The sequence below is a fragment of the Polyergus mexicanus genome, unplaced genomic scaffold (assembly GCF_030449975.1).
Source record: "Polyergus mexicanus isolate NDT 795.1 unplaced genomic scaffold, iyPolMexi1.0 SCAF_6, whole genome shotgun sequence".
NCBI lineage: Eukaryota > Metazoa > Arthropoda > Insecta > Hymenoptera > Formicidae > Polyergus > Polyergus mexicanus.
In genome coordinates, this window is record NW_027223326.1 from 9,880,008 (window position 1) to 9,893,792 (window position 13,785).

At 30.9% G+C, this 13,785-nt stretch overlaps 4 protein-coding genes across 8 annotated transcripts in view; 2 read left to right on the forward strand and 2 right to left on the reverse strand.

Annotated features, from left to right (window-relative positions):
• Positions 1–513: 513 nt before the first annotated feature.
• Positions 514–2,997, reverse strand: Pgk (phosphoglycerate kinase). Its single transcript, XM_070297511.1, has 5 exons — positions 2,651–2,997; positions 2,211–2,559; positions 1,754–2,092; positions 1,447–1,666; positions 514–1,303 (listed from the first exon to the last, which is right to left on the reverse strand). Exons 1-5 carry the CDS (start codon positions 2,977–2,979, stop codon positions 1,026–1,028), a joined length of 1,515 nt encoding a protein of 504 aa, XP_070153612.1. The 5' UTR covers positions 2,980–2,997; the 3' UTR covers positions 514–1,025.
• Positions 2,998–3,478: 481 nt separating this feature from the next.
• On the forward strand, positions 3,479–5,941 carry LOC138934083 (cell division cycle 7-related protein kinase). 3 transcript variants are annotated; one of them, XM_070297512.1, is made up of 9 exons: positions 3,479–3,610; positions 3,852–4,065; positions 4,156–4,249; positions 4,338–4,480; positions 4,569–4,698; positions 4,785–4,971; positions 5,051–5,200; positions 5,311–5,426; positions 5,742–5,941. In XM_070297512.1, the coding sequence occupies exons 1-9, from the start codon at positions 3,565–3,567 to the stop codon at positions 5,862–5,864; spliced, it is 1,203 nt and encodes a 400-aa protein (XP_070153613.1). In that variant the 5' UTR covers positions 3,479–3,564; the 3' UTR covers positions 5,865–5,941. The 3 variants fall into 3 exon arrangements, with proteins under 3 accessions (XP_070153613.1, XP_070153614.1, XP_070153615.1); XM_070297513.1 differs by having other exon boundaries at positions 4,803–4,971; XM_070297514.1 differs by lacking the exon at positions 5,311–5,426 and having other exon boundaries at positions 5,742–5,839.
• Positions 5,942–6,920: 979 nt separating this feature from the next.
• LOC138934051 (pseudouridylate synthase RPUSD2) overlaps positions 6,921–13,785 on the forward strand; it is a 118,821-nt gene continuing 111,956 nt past the window's right edge. The window contains exons 1-2 of one of the 3 annotated variants that reach the window (XM_070297439.1): positions 6,921–6,986; positions 8,124–8,242. In XM_070297439.1, the coding sequence (XP_070153540.1) occupies positions 8,173–8,242 (70 nt within the window). In that variant the 5' untranslated portion in view covers positions 6,921–6,986; positions 8,124–8,172. Of the gene's footprint in view, positions 6,987–8,123; positions 8,243–13,470; positions 13,711–13,785 lie in introns of those variants that run through there. The other 2 variants (XM_070297440.1, XM_070297438.1) reach the window with 2 other exon arrangements.
• Unc-45 (unc-45 myosin chaperone) lies at positions 8,293–13,041 on the reverse strand. The gene is made up of 5 exons (XM_070297437.1): positions 12,599–13,041; positions 11,834–12,273; positions 11,242–11,571; positions 10,713–11,153; positions 8,293–10,245 (listed from the first exon to the last, which is right to left on the reverse strand). The coding sequence occupies exons 2-5, from the start codon at positions 12,251–12,253 to the stop codon at positions 8,617–8,619; spliced, it is 2,820 nt and encodes a 939-aa protein (XP_070153538.1). The 5' UTR covers positions 12,254–12,273; positions 12,599–13,041; the 3' UTR covers positions 8,293–8,616.

A 13,785-nucleotide genomic window follows, 5' to 3' on the forward strand; every position in this document is an offset into this window, starting at 1 on the left:
GCGTTGTGTTGTTCTAGTTTCTAGTCCCTTTCTAAAAAAGGCATGAAACCTCGAACTTGAATATATCGAAGTGTTGAGGCCTCTTTTGATTGGTTGTCTCGCTGAGACTTGCTTCATTCGTGTTATTTGCAACTGTCAAATCATGCGAATTTTGACAGTTTGACAATTTGTGAAAGAAAAAGTTAAAGTTAGGAAAAAAGTTACAAAATTGGAAAATGTCCATTAATAAAATCGCGCACGCACCTCTCTCTCTCTGTTGTTATAATTTAGAAAAAGCTTACGCATTTTTCTTTTACAAATTATATTTGACGAGTGAGAGATGTAATGAAGATTGCATTTTGATGATATTTTCATCAAATTCGCTGAATTTTATGAAAGTTTGCTGTAAAATTAATATAATTAAACATATCATAAGTGTACCTTAATCATTAATAAGAGATACAACATAAGATATCGGAATTTATTTTTGACACATTATATCAGCGATCAAAAGTACACAATCACACTAATATATTTAAATAAAACATAATATATTCACAATTTTATATAATGCAGAGCAATCTGAAATTTGTATCGAAACTATGAGTGAACATTTTACCGTGCACGGGCGATTATATTTAATAACGGTGACTGTTCCATCTTACAATTATTTTCTTAGTAACTAATATATAACATCGGTTTAATATTCTTCTAATATATTATACATTATATATAATGCACATTTGATGATTATGTATATCTACAACTTTACACTAATATAATTGTAATATGGAGACCTAAATATCTGAAAAGATATAATTTTAATATTTCTTATGAAATTGGGGACTCTGAAAATAAAACAGTTGATGATTATGTTGATAATTTTTTCTTGTTTCTTATAATAATCGTACCAATGTTAAATCCAATGAATAGTTTTATTCTTTATAACAACTACTCGTTAGATTTCTATGAAAATGATAAACATCATGATATCTTTATGCTTTCCTTGATAAAATTGGCTTTTAATTCATTATGAAGACAGAAATTTATGATGGAGAGAGGGCAGCAACTCCAGGTAATATTTTACCCTCCAAAAGTTCCAAACTCGCACCCCCACCGGTGCTCACATGACTCACTTTATCTTCTGTTTTCCACTTGGCTGCGCACGTCGCTGTGTCTCCACCTCCGATAATAGTGATCGTTCCTCGAGTTGTAGCTTCAACAACGTTGTCCATCAAGCTCTTTGTACCTTTGCTGAAGTTCTCAAACTCAAACACTCCCGCTGGACCATTCCATACTATAACTTTTGCTCTTTTGATGGGTTCTATATCAAAACAATATAATTAGTGATATTTATATGTTAGACATTTGTATTATATTTATAATATTGGACATATATTTTATTTTCTAAAATATTATATATTGAATATATGAATTGCTATAAATAATGTAAAAAAACATGGTCACCTGCAAACAAACCCCTCGATTTTGGACCAATATCTAAACCCATCCATCCATCAGGTATACCATTCTCTACATCTGCAGCTCCCTCTGTTGCATTCTCTGCAAACTTATCGGCGGTCACAAAATCTACTGGCAAATGAATTTGGACATTGTTTTTTTTCGCTTTATCTAACAAATCATTCACAATTTTTGCGCCTTCTTCATCAAACAGCGAATTTCCAATCTAAAATCACAAACATGTAAAAATTATAAATATAAATAGTTACAAATATCATTATATTACATATAATTCTTGTTAAATGTTACATACTTTCATATCTTTGGATACTTTTAAGAATGTATAGGCCATACCACCTCCAATGATCATTTCGTTTACTTTGTCTAGCAAATTATTAATTAATTGGATTTTATCAGCAATCTTAGCTCCTCCAAGTATAGCCAAAAATGGTCTTTCCGGATTATCTAGAGCTTTTGCAAAGTATTCCAGTTCTTTTTTCAACAGAAAACCACTTGCTCTTATATCAAATCCATCACCCATCATGGAACTATGAGCACGATGAGCAGTTCCAAAGGCATCATTTATATATACATCTCCTAGTTTTCTTAAAGATGCTCTAAATTCTGTAACCTTATCTTTGTCGGCTTTAACCTACAATAAATCAATTTATTCTTTATCTCCAGTTTTATATTTTTGTTGGAATGTTTGAAAATTGTCAATTAGATTAAAGTAAAAGATTTAAATTTACGAAAAAAGATCTTCCACATACCTTACTTCCATCGGGACCTACTCCTTTGCCTTCTTCTTCAATGTGAAATCTTAAATTTTCTAACAAGATAATAGTACCAGGTGTTGGATTTGCGCAAGCAGCTTCTACCTCAGGCCCAACACAATCGTTTAAAAACAAAATGTCTCTTCCTAACAGAGTCTTTAGTTCTTCGGCCACAGGTTTCAGCGTATACTTTTCATCCCTCTTCCCATCAGGTCGACCTAAATGGGACATTAAAACGATCGACTTGGCTTTCTTCTCGATGGCATATTTCACAGTATCTAATGCAGCAACAATTCTCTGATTGTTCGTTATCTTTCCTTCTTTTAAGGGTACATTGAAGTCGACTCTGGAAAATCATTATATTGCTATGAATATTATTTTCAACTTTTACCCACTTTTTTTCTCGAGCTTAATTTTTTCTTATGGAAAATACATACCGTATAAGCACCCTTTTATCCATCAATTCAACTTTATCAATGCTGAGCTTGTTGAGCGCCATAATGATGCTTCTCTTTGTAGTTCTACTTGCCGCAATATTTCTGAAGAGAAAGCGAATATTACTGGATGTAACGAGACTCGTTAAATCTTTATTAGTAGGACAAGTAACGTCACGTAGTTGACTCTTGTTAGATAAATCTAACCGCGGGGAAGAGTTGAAATCGCGACATACAGATGTTCCAAAGTCAAAGCAAGGTCGTCGAGCGTGGCGACCCCCCGTAATTCGTCGCAATACATGATGTATTCGATCTGACCGAATCGAAATCATAATATTGCGTAAATTACTGCAAATTGAGTTAACTTGATATACACATGTTCTGAAATTTTTACATTACTTGTATCATTCTCTTATTTCTGTGTCAAAGAAAAAATCAAATAAAATATTACGATATATCTCTATTACACATCGTTATGGAAGTTTTATAAACCATATTATGTCACAAGCAAAGCTGACTAATTGTCAATTTGAATACATTCTGTTTTCCAAAAATCCTTTTTTTTTAATTTTATAAAAGAAACTTATGCTCAGATTTCTTTTTAAATAACCGCGTATATCGGAATTAACCAATCATGTATGATAAAAACAAAAATATGATGAAGTTATAAAAAGAACAAACCTATAATCTCATGAAAATCGGTCTTTATTGCGCTGGAAAATTGGCGCGAAATAACGCCAATTTCTAAAGGTTATGTCCGTTACATTATATTAGTGATGATTAGTGATCATTTTTTCTAATGATTCAATCAGTAATCGTCGATAATGAAGGACAAGTTCTGAAAAAGGTGAATTCGGTGATATGTTGGTGTAATTATTACACGAGTGATTAAAAAAGATTTAGAAAAATTCGACAGGATGGAAATCAACAACTTACATCGAAAAGATAAAACTGACAATGACGGTATTTGTATTTTAAGTATTTATATCTTCCTATATTTAGAATATTAATGGTATTCTGTTTACAGGATAATTTATAGATTTAATAAAAATTAAACTTATATATTTTTATTTGAGACAATTCAAAAATACTAAACTATATATCATGTCTATCACATAGGCTTTATATAGATATATATTTTAACGATGTTTTTATATTAAAATAAAAATGTACAAATAAGGTGTATACTTGCTTGCTGTTCTAGCAAAAGATAGCTGTACAAATCTGAAAGAATCAATCCCACTTGTAAATGAGCTATTCTACATACATTGCAAAGTTGGAGATGGCACATTTAGCTCTGTCTTTTTGGCTACTCTGAAGTCTTCTAATAAACATAAAAAGTTTGCATTGAAACACTTAATTCCTACTTGTCATCCTGAAAGAATCGAACGTGAATTACAATGTTTGCAACAGATGGGGTATGCTAAGCAAATTTCAGTCTGAGAAAAGAAGTATTATATAGTTTTATAATAATTTACATTGAGAGAAACAAATATAATTTATTTCAGAGGCAAAGATCATATTGTTGGCATAGACTTATGTTTAAGAAATCATGGTTCAGTAGTGTTTGTAATGCCATATATGAAGCATGACAAATTTTCAGTAAGTTTCTGATTTGCATTTAAGTTTGTAAAGTCTCAATTATATTAACCAAATTAAAAATATATTAATAATGAATATATATGATTAGGAATATGTCAAAGATATGACTGTAGAAGAAACAAAGGATTATATGAAAGCTCTATTAAGTGCTGTACGAAGAGTTCATCAGTTTAATATCATACATAGAGATGTGAAACCCAGTAATTTTCTCTACAGCCGTATTAATAGAAAGTAAGTTTTAATTGCCAGAATTTCTTTTCTATAATTTTAAAAAATTACGATTATATATAATTTAATATTTTTGTTTTTTTTCTTACAGATATTTATTGGTAGATTTTGGGCTTGCACAGCAATATACCGAATACAATGCAAAGAATTTGAAAACAACAAAAATAATAAATGAAGGAACAAGTGAAATACAAAGTATGAAACGGAAGAGATCTGAAGAAGTAAGTTTTATATGCAACATGTCAAATGCAATATGTCTAAAAATAATCTAATGTTTCTTATTCCTTGTTGTTGTAATCTGTTTTAGAATAACTTAAGTTTTCAGCTTAATTCAAATACAACAAAAAAGAATATGGATAACAAATGTAACTGTTTTGGGAAACCTAAAGTGTGCACATTATGTTTAACAAAACCACAGCAAACAGCGCCTCGTGCAGGCACACCTGGGTTTCGTGCTCCTGAAGTTTTATTGAAACATCCATCACAAACTCCAGGTACTAAATAATAATGATATGATGGAGAACATAAAATGATTTTAAATTTGTAATGACTGAAAAAAGTACAAAATTTCAGCAATTGATATTTGGGCTTGTGGTGTGATGATGCTATGCATACTCAGCGGTACGCAAGTTTTTTTTCGTTCGCCCGATGACTGCACAGCTCTAGCGGAAATAACAACGATATTTGGATCTCGCAAAGTAGAACAATGTGCAGAAAAATTAGGTATATTTTATCATAGTCATGATAAATAATTTATTTAAACTGTTCTTTTTCATTAATCTCTATTTTTTGTGGATTGTATTTATTATTTATTTCTATTTTATTTGGCTTAGGTAAGAAAATTATTTTTAGTGAAAATTTACCAGGCATTGATATTATGTCTTTGTGCCTAAAGTTACGAAAAAGAAACAGAAGCATGATGCATGATAGAGAAAATAGTATATGCAAGGTATATTCTGTTTTTATACTTGAAACGATTTTTATTTAATGAAATGATGATATTATAAAGTAAAAGAAGTATAATTGGACACAACAATAAAAATTTTGACTTTTGTATGTTAAAAGATATTTAAATCATCACAATTAGTAGAATAATCACTCATTAATAGTGGTTTAATCTCTTTCCATTTCAAAATTGTTCAAAATAATTGCTTTTGTAGTGAAAATAGAATGTTTGATTATATCTAGTTCTTACTTCTTTGCTTCTGTAATGTATAATATTTCTATCTTGTGACATTTACAAATTTTCCTAAATTTTTTTAAGGTATTGTCAAATATTGAATATCCCAAGGAAGCATACCAGCTTTTGACAAAACTTCTAGATCTAAATTATAAAACACGTATCACCGCTGAACAAGCATTATCTCATCCATTTCTGAGTTTGTGATATACTGATCCTTTTATAAAGAATGTATTTCTAAAGATACTTAAAATCAAGGAAAGGAGAGTGTGTTTCTTTCTATGTATAAGACACATATGTAAAGATCATATTTTAGCATCTATATGTATTTATCATCTCCTTAAAATAACTTTAGTTATGTTTTTGTTAAAATCACTTTTTGAATTTCTTTAAATAAATTGTTAAAAATAAAGGATTTTCTTATGATTATATTTCAAAGTACAAATGGATTTTAATAAGTATTAAACTATATAACTTGATATTTCATTATTATTAAGGTATTTAATTTATGTATCATCGTAATAAGGCAACCCATATTCCAATTACAAATAATACAAAATAATCTCAGCAATATTAGAATATATTCGAATGACAAACGAAAAAAAGCGATTAGATTGCTTTATTTGATTATTTAAATGAAAATAAAGCATAAAATCGTTTTCATTTACATGTATATATGAACGTATGAGATAAATATGATACAGGTTAGTAACTGTTTTGATCTATTTATCAAGTACCTTTCAATTTTATTAGTGCGAATGAAACATCCGGATTTTGTTCATCGTTCAGTAAACACAATCCTTACGAATTGTGGTTTTTGAGCTGTTTCTTATTAGAAATATTTGCGGCAACCATGACAAGAGGTTATTATTCTCCACAGGTGTGGTGACACGATCTGAAAACAATTGTAGACAATCTGAGGTATCACTAAAATTCGAATGCGTATAATTATTATAAATGCTCATTTTTACATAATTCTAAAGGAAAAATATTAATTCTCGATATCTCGTATTACGCCATTTGCATAATGATTTCAAATGCTTTTGAATCTTCGCGCCAAATTGTTCGAGAACTGCTTGGCGATTTTCGATAGATTTCGTGGCTTGACCAATCAGGATGAGGAATTCATGGCGCCTTTCATCCCGATTGGTTCAAGATACTATGCGCAAAATGCAACGGTTTCTTCTTCCTCTTTTCGCGCGCAAACGTTGTGTCGTACAGAAGCAGAGATTGCGGATTCTGGTAATATCCGCACAGATAAGCCGACAAAGAGATAATCGAGCTAAATAGATGTGATTATTCACAATAGCATTATCTTTTGAATAAACTGTGAGATTATTTTATAATTTTACGGTATATTAAACGGGAATTTTAAGAATAAAAAATCAAGCGAATTTTTCGGTTCAGATAATCCGGCCATTATGGATGCTTTTTTTCTTAACGGTCTTTTGAGTATTTGTACATTTAGAGAAGAGTTTACACTTGTACATACATTTATTATAATCTCTTGAGTTTACATTGTGTTTAGTATCATTATTATCGAAAGTTTGCTTAAAAATTATTTTGATTGAATAAAGAATCGAACGATTAGATTGGAATAAAATAAAATATTTATATTACATTTTTATATAAAAAACATATATTATATTATTATATTGGATACGAACGAGAAAGCAAATTAAAAAATCTACTTCACAAATCTAGTTCACAATTTTTCACTGTTATTATAACATAATTGTATTTTTATACGAATAGAAATACCAAAGTGGTAAATTAGAATTATTATAAAACATTGATATATTTTACATTTTTGAAATATTTTACTAGATATTTTATTGCATATATATACAGACACACATACAGAACTTTACATAAATGTATATAATTTATAAATAATTTTTTATCTTCTTTAAGTTTTGCATTATATTTGCTTATATATAATGCTATAGATTTTAGTAATCATCTCCAAATTTGTTGAATGATTAGTATTATTATTTTAACTACAACATTATAAATCAAAATTATTAAACATATAATAAAATACACAACATATATAATATAAATTTTTATTTATTTCGTATATATTTTTTAATAAATTAAATATATTCGAGTTTTTACAATAAAGACTTCATAGACTTTTGATTAATTTGATGGATATTTGTCTTTTGAAAAGTTGTACGTATATTTTAATTTCAACAAATAGTTAAAACAGATGTATGTTTAATAAGAGGGTAATACAGAAAGTTTCCTTTTCTTATTCCAACATTTTTTTTTTCACATTTTGATAATTTTTACTCTTACTTTAAATGTGAAATCTAGATAACTTTTATGCCAAAAATAAAGATAGCATGTATGAAATTTCTCCACATTGTTTCATCAATATATGTACCAAAAATAATAAGAAATTAATTTTTTTGAAAATATTTTTTGACAAAAATTAATTCTAATGTATATATATGTACACAGATGATAACTACTGAGAATATGCAGATGACTATTAGTGAGAATCCTATAAATGACTTGGAGATCTTTCTACAAACATCACTGTGTATCGTTCATTGCCAGGTCAACAATTTGTTCTGCAAGTAAGTTTAGAATATTGTATAGCTGTTTCTTTTGTGTGTGTGTGTGTGTGTGTGTGTGTGTGTGTGTGTGTGTGTGTGATGCGATTTTATGAACTTTGATATACAGTTTTCATAATATATACAGTAATTCAGATTGTACAACTCGCATAATTAATTTTTTATTAGAACCATTTTTATACTTTGATATTAAATTTGTTAAGATCTTCTTTTAATAATATTTATCTTAAGATGTAATGAGCAAATTTAAAATTGGTGAAGTCTTTAATTTAATATATTGTCATATATTTTTAACAATAAACACAAATGTCACTTGACTTGATAAGTTTGTGACATTTAGATTAGAATTGAGGTCAATATATTTAAATATGATTTGTTTAATCGACATGTTCAATATTACTAGTGCTTTCTGACAATTCGTTTTCATCGACGTTTTTCTTGATCAATTTCCATTCGGCAGCAGCATCCAAAGCAGTGGATGCTAATTCTCTGATTTTTTTGTTTTGTACATTATCGTTTTTACTCAATGCCATCAATATTTCCATTATATCCGTTTCAATAAGTTTCACAGCAACCTCCTTTGTGCTTCTCATCATGTTCAGCACAATTACGACACCCCTATGTTGTACATCACAGTTTGGATTGGCGAGCAAGAAATGCAGAGACTCCAGCCAATCTTTCGAATCAAAAATCTTTTCGCAAGTCTTTTTGCTAGCTGATGTTAGCATTGCCAGAGCTCCAGCTGCTGCAATACTAGTATCTTGATCTTCATCTTCGCACAGTATTACAAGATACTTGATTCGGTCGTTTTCTTGTTCGTAATATCGAATTGTCTCCTCACACATTACCAAATTATTTATAACTTGCATAGCCGCGCGCCTCAACATGTCATGCTCTTCGTACATATAGGCCTCGATCTTCTGGAATCCTCCTTCCTTCAGTATACGTTTTCGCACGCTGTCACTGATGCCAGCTAGATTGCACAGAGCCATTAGACTTTCGAAATTCTCGAGAGCAGAACAGTCTGGACTCAGGAGATTTATAAATGGTCGAACGACCTCCATTATTCTCTGACCGGGAAACGCGACCTCGGGGTTTATCGTGATTCCTAAACGAGCCAGAGCTTGCGAAGCTTGCTTTTTTCCCTTGTCCGTATTATCTAACGCTAACGGTAATAAAGCCTTCACAGCACCCTGTTGAACGATTATTCCTCTCACTTCTTGTTGACTGCATATCGCATTAAAAACGCGCGCTATCAATTCCCTGCTATTTTGGCTGTCCGTTTTAGCGAGGCTAACTAGAGCACTGGTTACACCAGCCTTAGTTAACGCGCATAATCTCTTATTCACAAAGTCGACCTCATCTAGTTCGTGTTCTTCGGGAATATGATGTTTCGCGAATTTTGCCAACTCAACCATTTCGGGTATGAGCTCTTGCTTGTCGTAAGCATTGCACAAGTTCACCAACGTTGTGACCACGCCATAGAGAACAGACTGATCGCCAGTTTTGGCGAGCTCGATCATAGCTTGAATGGCCTGTTGATCTTCTATTAATTTCTCCTTGACTTCGGCATCGAAAGTGAGATATGATAAACCTTCTATAGCCCATTTTCTCATATCCTTTTCCTTCTTGGGGTTAATCAAGAATCGTCTGCAGGCCTCAGCCAATTTTTTCGTTGCTCCGTCCGCAAACGGCCTGATAGTCGCATCTGTACCTCCCGAACTTCCTAACTTACACAATCCCACTAATGCTCGGACGCGGATTGAGTCATCCTTAGACTGATATAGCTTCTTTAATATATTTACACCTTGATTTATGATCGCGGTGGCCTTGTCTTTTTTGGATGCGACAGCAACGATACATTCACAAGCGACTTTCTGCTGCAATAAATCATCCGTCCCTGCCATAACGAGGATCATTTCCAGAATCCCTTCTTTAGCTACAATTGTATTTCCAACATCTATCGGGCCCATCAATAAAGTCGTTATCGCAACTACTATACGAACCTATAAAACAGTCAATTAATAATCCATTAATTTTTGTACAATATATTTTATGCAATACAGAATACAATTTTTTTTTTTTTTTTTTTTTTCCGGAAATATCAAGATAGCTATCATTTTTGAGTATTTAACAATTAAAAATAGAAAATCAATGATAAACTAAGCTTCAGTACAGATGATAGTCATATGTATCAGTGAAATTAAAATGGAATTTGCTAATAATAATAGGATTTCAATTTGAAATTTGCAAAGGTGTAATGCTAAGAGAAAATTGAATTAAGCAATCTTTCTCATTATTTCTGTAAAAAAAATTAGTTCCAAATTGGCCACAGAGATTGTGGTTAAAATGACATCCAACGATTCTATAAATGTCTTATTATATAATTTAAATATTTACATAATTTAAATATTTATATAATTTAAATATTTCTTAGAAAATTAAAAGTTATATAATGTCACAAAATGCATACCTTTGATTCTATATCGGGTGTAAGTAATTTATCTTTAATAAATTCTTCAATGGCATTTCTAAATCGGTCCTTAGCAGCATCATAGTACATGTTCTCGTATATTCTAGCCAAACATACGCTGGTTATAGTACGTGTAGAAGATGTAATGTCCATTGAGGATTCATACTTGTATTCCTCCATTTCACTAGCTACTTCCATCAATCTTTGCAAACCGCGAAGTTCGACCAATCGTTCGGCCCAGTCTAATGTAGTGTAATGAATATTACGCATAATAAGTTCTATTATTGCATCTCTCGCAAGACCTGTTATTGTTCTATTTGTTACGCTGTACAATAGGCATGATAGAATCGTGTCTATTTCTTTCTTATGCGCCTCGCATAAAGTCTTGTCAGGTTTTGAATCAGGCTTATTCTCCATACCACTATAAGTATTCAATACGGTCTGAAAAGAAAACACATAAGATAAATTTTCACTCATATACACATTCCTATTTGTACAATAATAATGTATTTTTGATTAGTATAATTACCTGTAAACAATATTGAGATGCGTTGACTCTCTCTGCAAGTTTACTGTTTATCATTTCCAAAAACCAAGGCAAACCAATATCTCTTATAATAGATTCAGTTCGATTAATATTATTTTTACATAATTCGCCTATAATACGGATCGCACTGCAGATTACTTCCTCGTCCTCTCTCACTTTTACAAATTTTGTTATTTTAGATACACTTTTTTGTTTGAAAATCTCTTCCGCACCAGCCCTCTCACGTGCAAGCACAAGTAAATTATTCATAGCAGTTTCACGTTTCTCTTTATCCATGCTCATGTTAAAGGCTAGATCTAGCATTTGTGATACCTATAATATAATATATAAAATTAATTATATAAACAAATTGTATTTATGTAATATAATTTTCAATACAATATATCCACTGAAAAAATATTGAATAAAAATACAACAAAAATAGCAAGAAGTTTAAATCATATACAATATGTATTGGCTACATCAAAATTCTTACTAATTAACTAAAAAATATGTTACAATATGTTTTATTTAACTGGATAAAATTATTAAGTAGGTCAAATTAATAAATCTTTTAACAATTATATATACTTACTTTGGCACTAATACATGACATTTCTTTATGTCGTTCTTGTACAATTTCATGTAAACGTGCTGCTATAGGTTGAATAGATTTATTATTAGGATCAGATAAAATAATATTTCTTGCATCTCGATATGCCTCTTCAAATCTCTCCAATGCTTCAAGTGCCTGACATCTACGAAATAAGGCCTTGGGATCGTTAGAACATATCTTTAACGCATTATCACAGTCCTTGATCACTTTCTCATAATCAAGTAATTTTAAATAAGCGGCAGCTCGATTTTTATAGTATATCGCTTTCTCAGCATTATCTTCCTTTACTAAGTTCAGTGCATTTGTATAGCAATCTAATGCCTCTGACCAATTGCCTTTGTTAAACTCTTCGTTACCTTTCTCCTTCCACTCTTGTGCAGTCATATCTGATTTTGCCATTTTATAACTACAAGATATCTCTATAACATAAAATATGTAATATTGTATTAAATATTTGAACGTGAAAAGATTCCTATGATCCATGATAATATAGTATATTATACATATTTCTTTGAGTATGAAAAATAAAAAAGATGTACAAAATACTAGTAAATCAAATACAATATATAGGAACTATAACTAATACTAATTTTACAATTTTTTGAGTAACATTGAGAAGTCTGTATATAAATTATCAATAATTTTTGTTATAAAAAGTTTGTATTATTTTTGTTAAACATTAAAAAAAATAACAGATACACAAAATGTTATAGAGATTCTAATTTAAAACACACACATTTTTACCTTTTGTAAAAAAACTTTTAGAAAGAACGAGCTTTTCTTCTAAGAATACAGCACTGCGTGTGATTCACTTTTTTTCTAAATTTTCTCATTGACGCGATTTAAAAAGGATAATTTTGCCCATCCTTAGAATGACACTAGAGTTAGCTCGCACTATTATAAACGACATAGAACTATCCAGACGCTTCGTGATACATCCCCGTGAAGGTTTATTTTCGGCGAAATACTTTCGATATACATAAGTGGGAGCATTAGGTTAAAGATAGATCGAATGATGCTTCCGGTCGGCGTGATTTAATTATATCGTCGATCGAAAATTCGGATTCGATGCGACATATTTTTATATTTTTCGTAATATTTCGCTATATCGATCATTTCTTTAATATGTTTACTAAAATATTTATTTCGAAAATCTTATGTTACATAATAGCTCCGTTTTAATTGAACTTTATGTACTTATTTTTCTTGTCCGTTTAAAATTTGAGGCGCATCTCCAAACCAAGCGCAACAAGTGCAAGCGAAACGAACAGAATCTAATTGTATCCTGTGATTCGATGTCTCGATATTTTCGATACATCGATAGTGGCAATTGCGATTCTCGCATTCGTAAGTGAAACGCGGAACGTCTTTTTCTATTTCTCCACAAAATATATTTGATTATATAAGAATTTGCGTAGTGTTTCATATATGAATGATATTATTTAATGAACGTAAGCTCCACACATATCTTTCTTCGAATGACGTAATAATATATGAACTAACACGTCGATATATTATCAGACTATTCACAGGTATGATAACTGTATATCCTTCACATCAGATGGCGCACTCGTTACGATTCGCCGACTCGACAATCATATGTCGGTTCACCAGTGCTCGGCGCGTTGGGATATATCGAGTTTTCTCGTATATTGATATGACAATTCAGAGATCGCGAATATCGGTAAGAAAAGTGTCGACTTGTTGTATTTATTACGGAGTTCGTACATTCGCGTTAACGTGTTTCCGCCTGTTCGTTTGCAAGTACAACTTCGCGAGGGTTCGAGTGTATTTCGATCCGTTTCACAATCATCTCATTCGCAAGCTGTCGAATCGATCGCTTCTCCTCGACAAACGTAAGTAACTTTTCATTCCAGGTGCAATCGGGAATAAAATGTCAATTGTCAGATTTGCGAATCGCCGATACATCG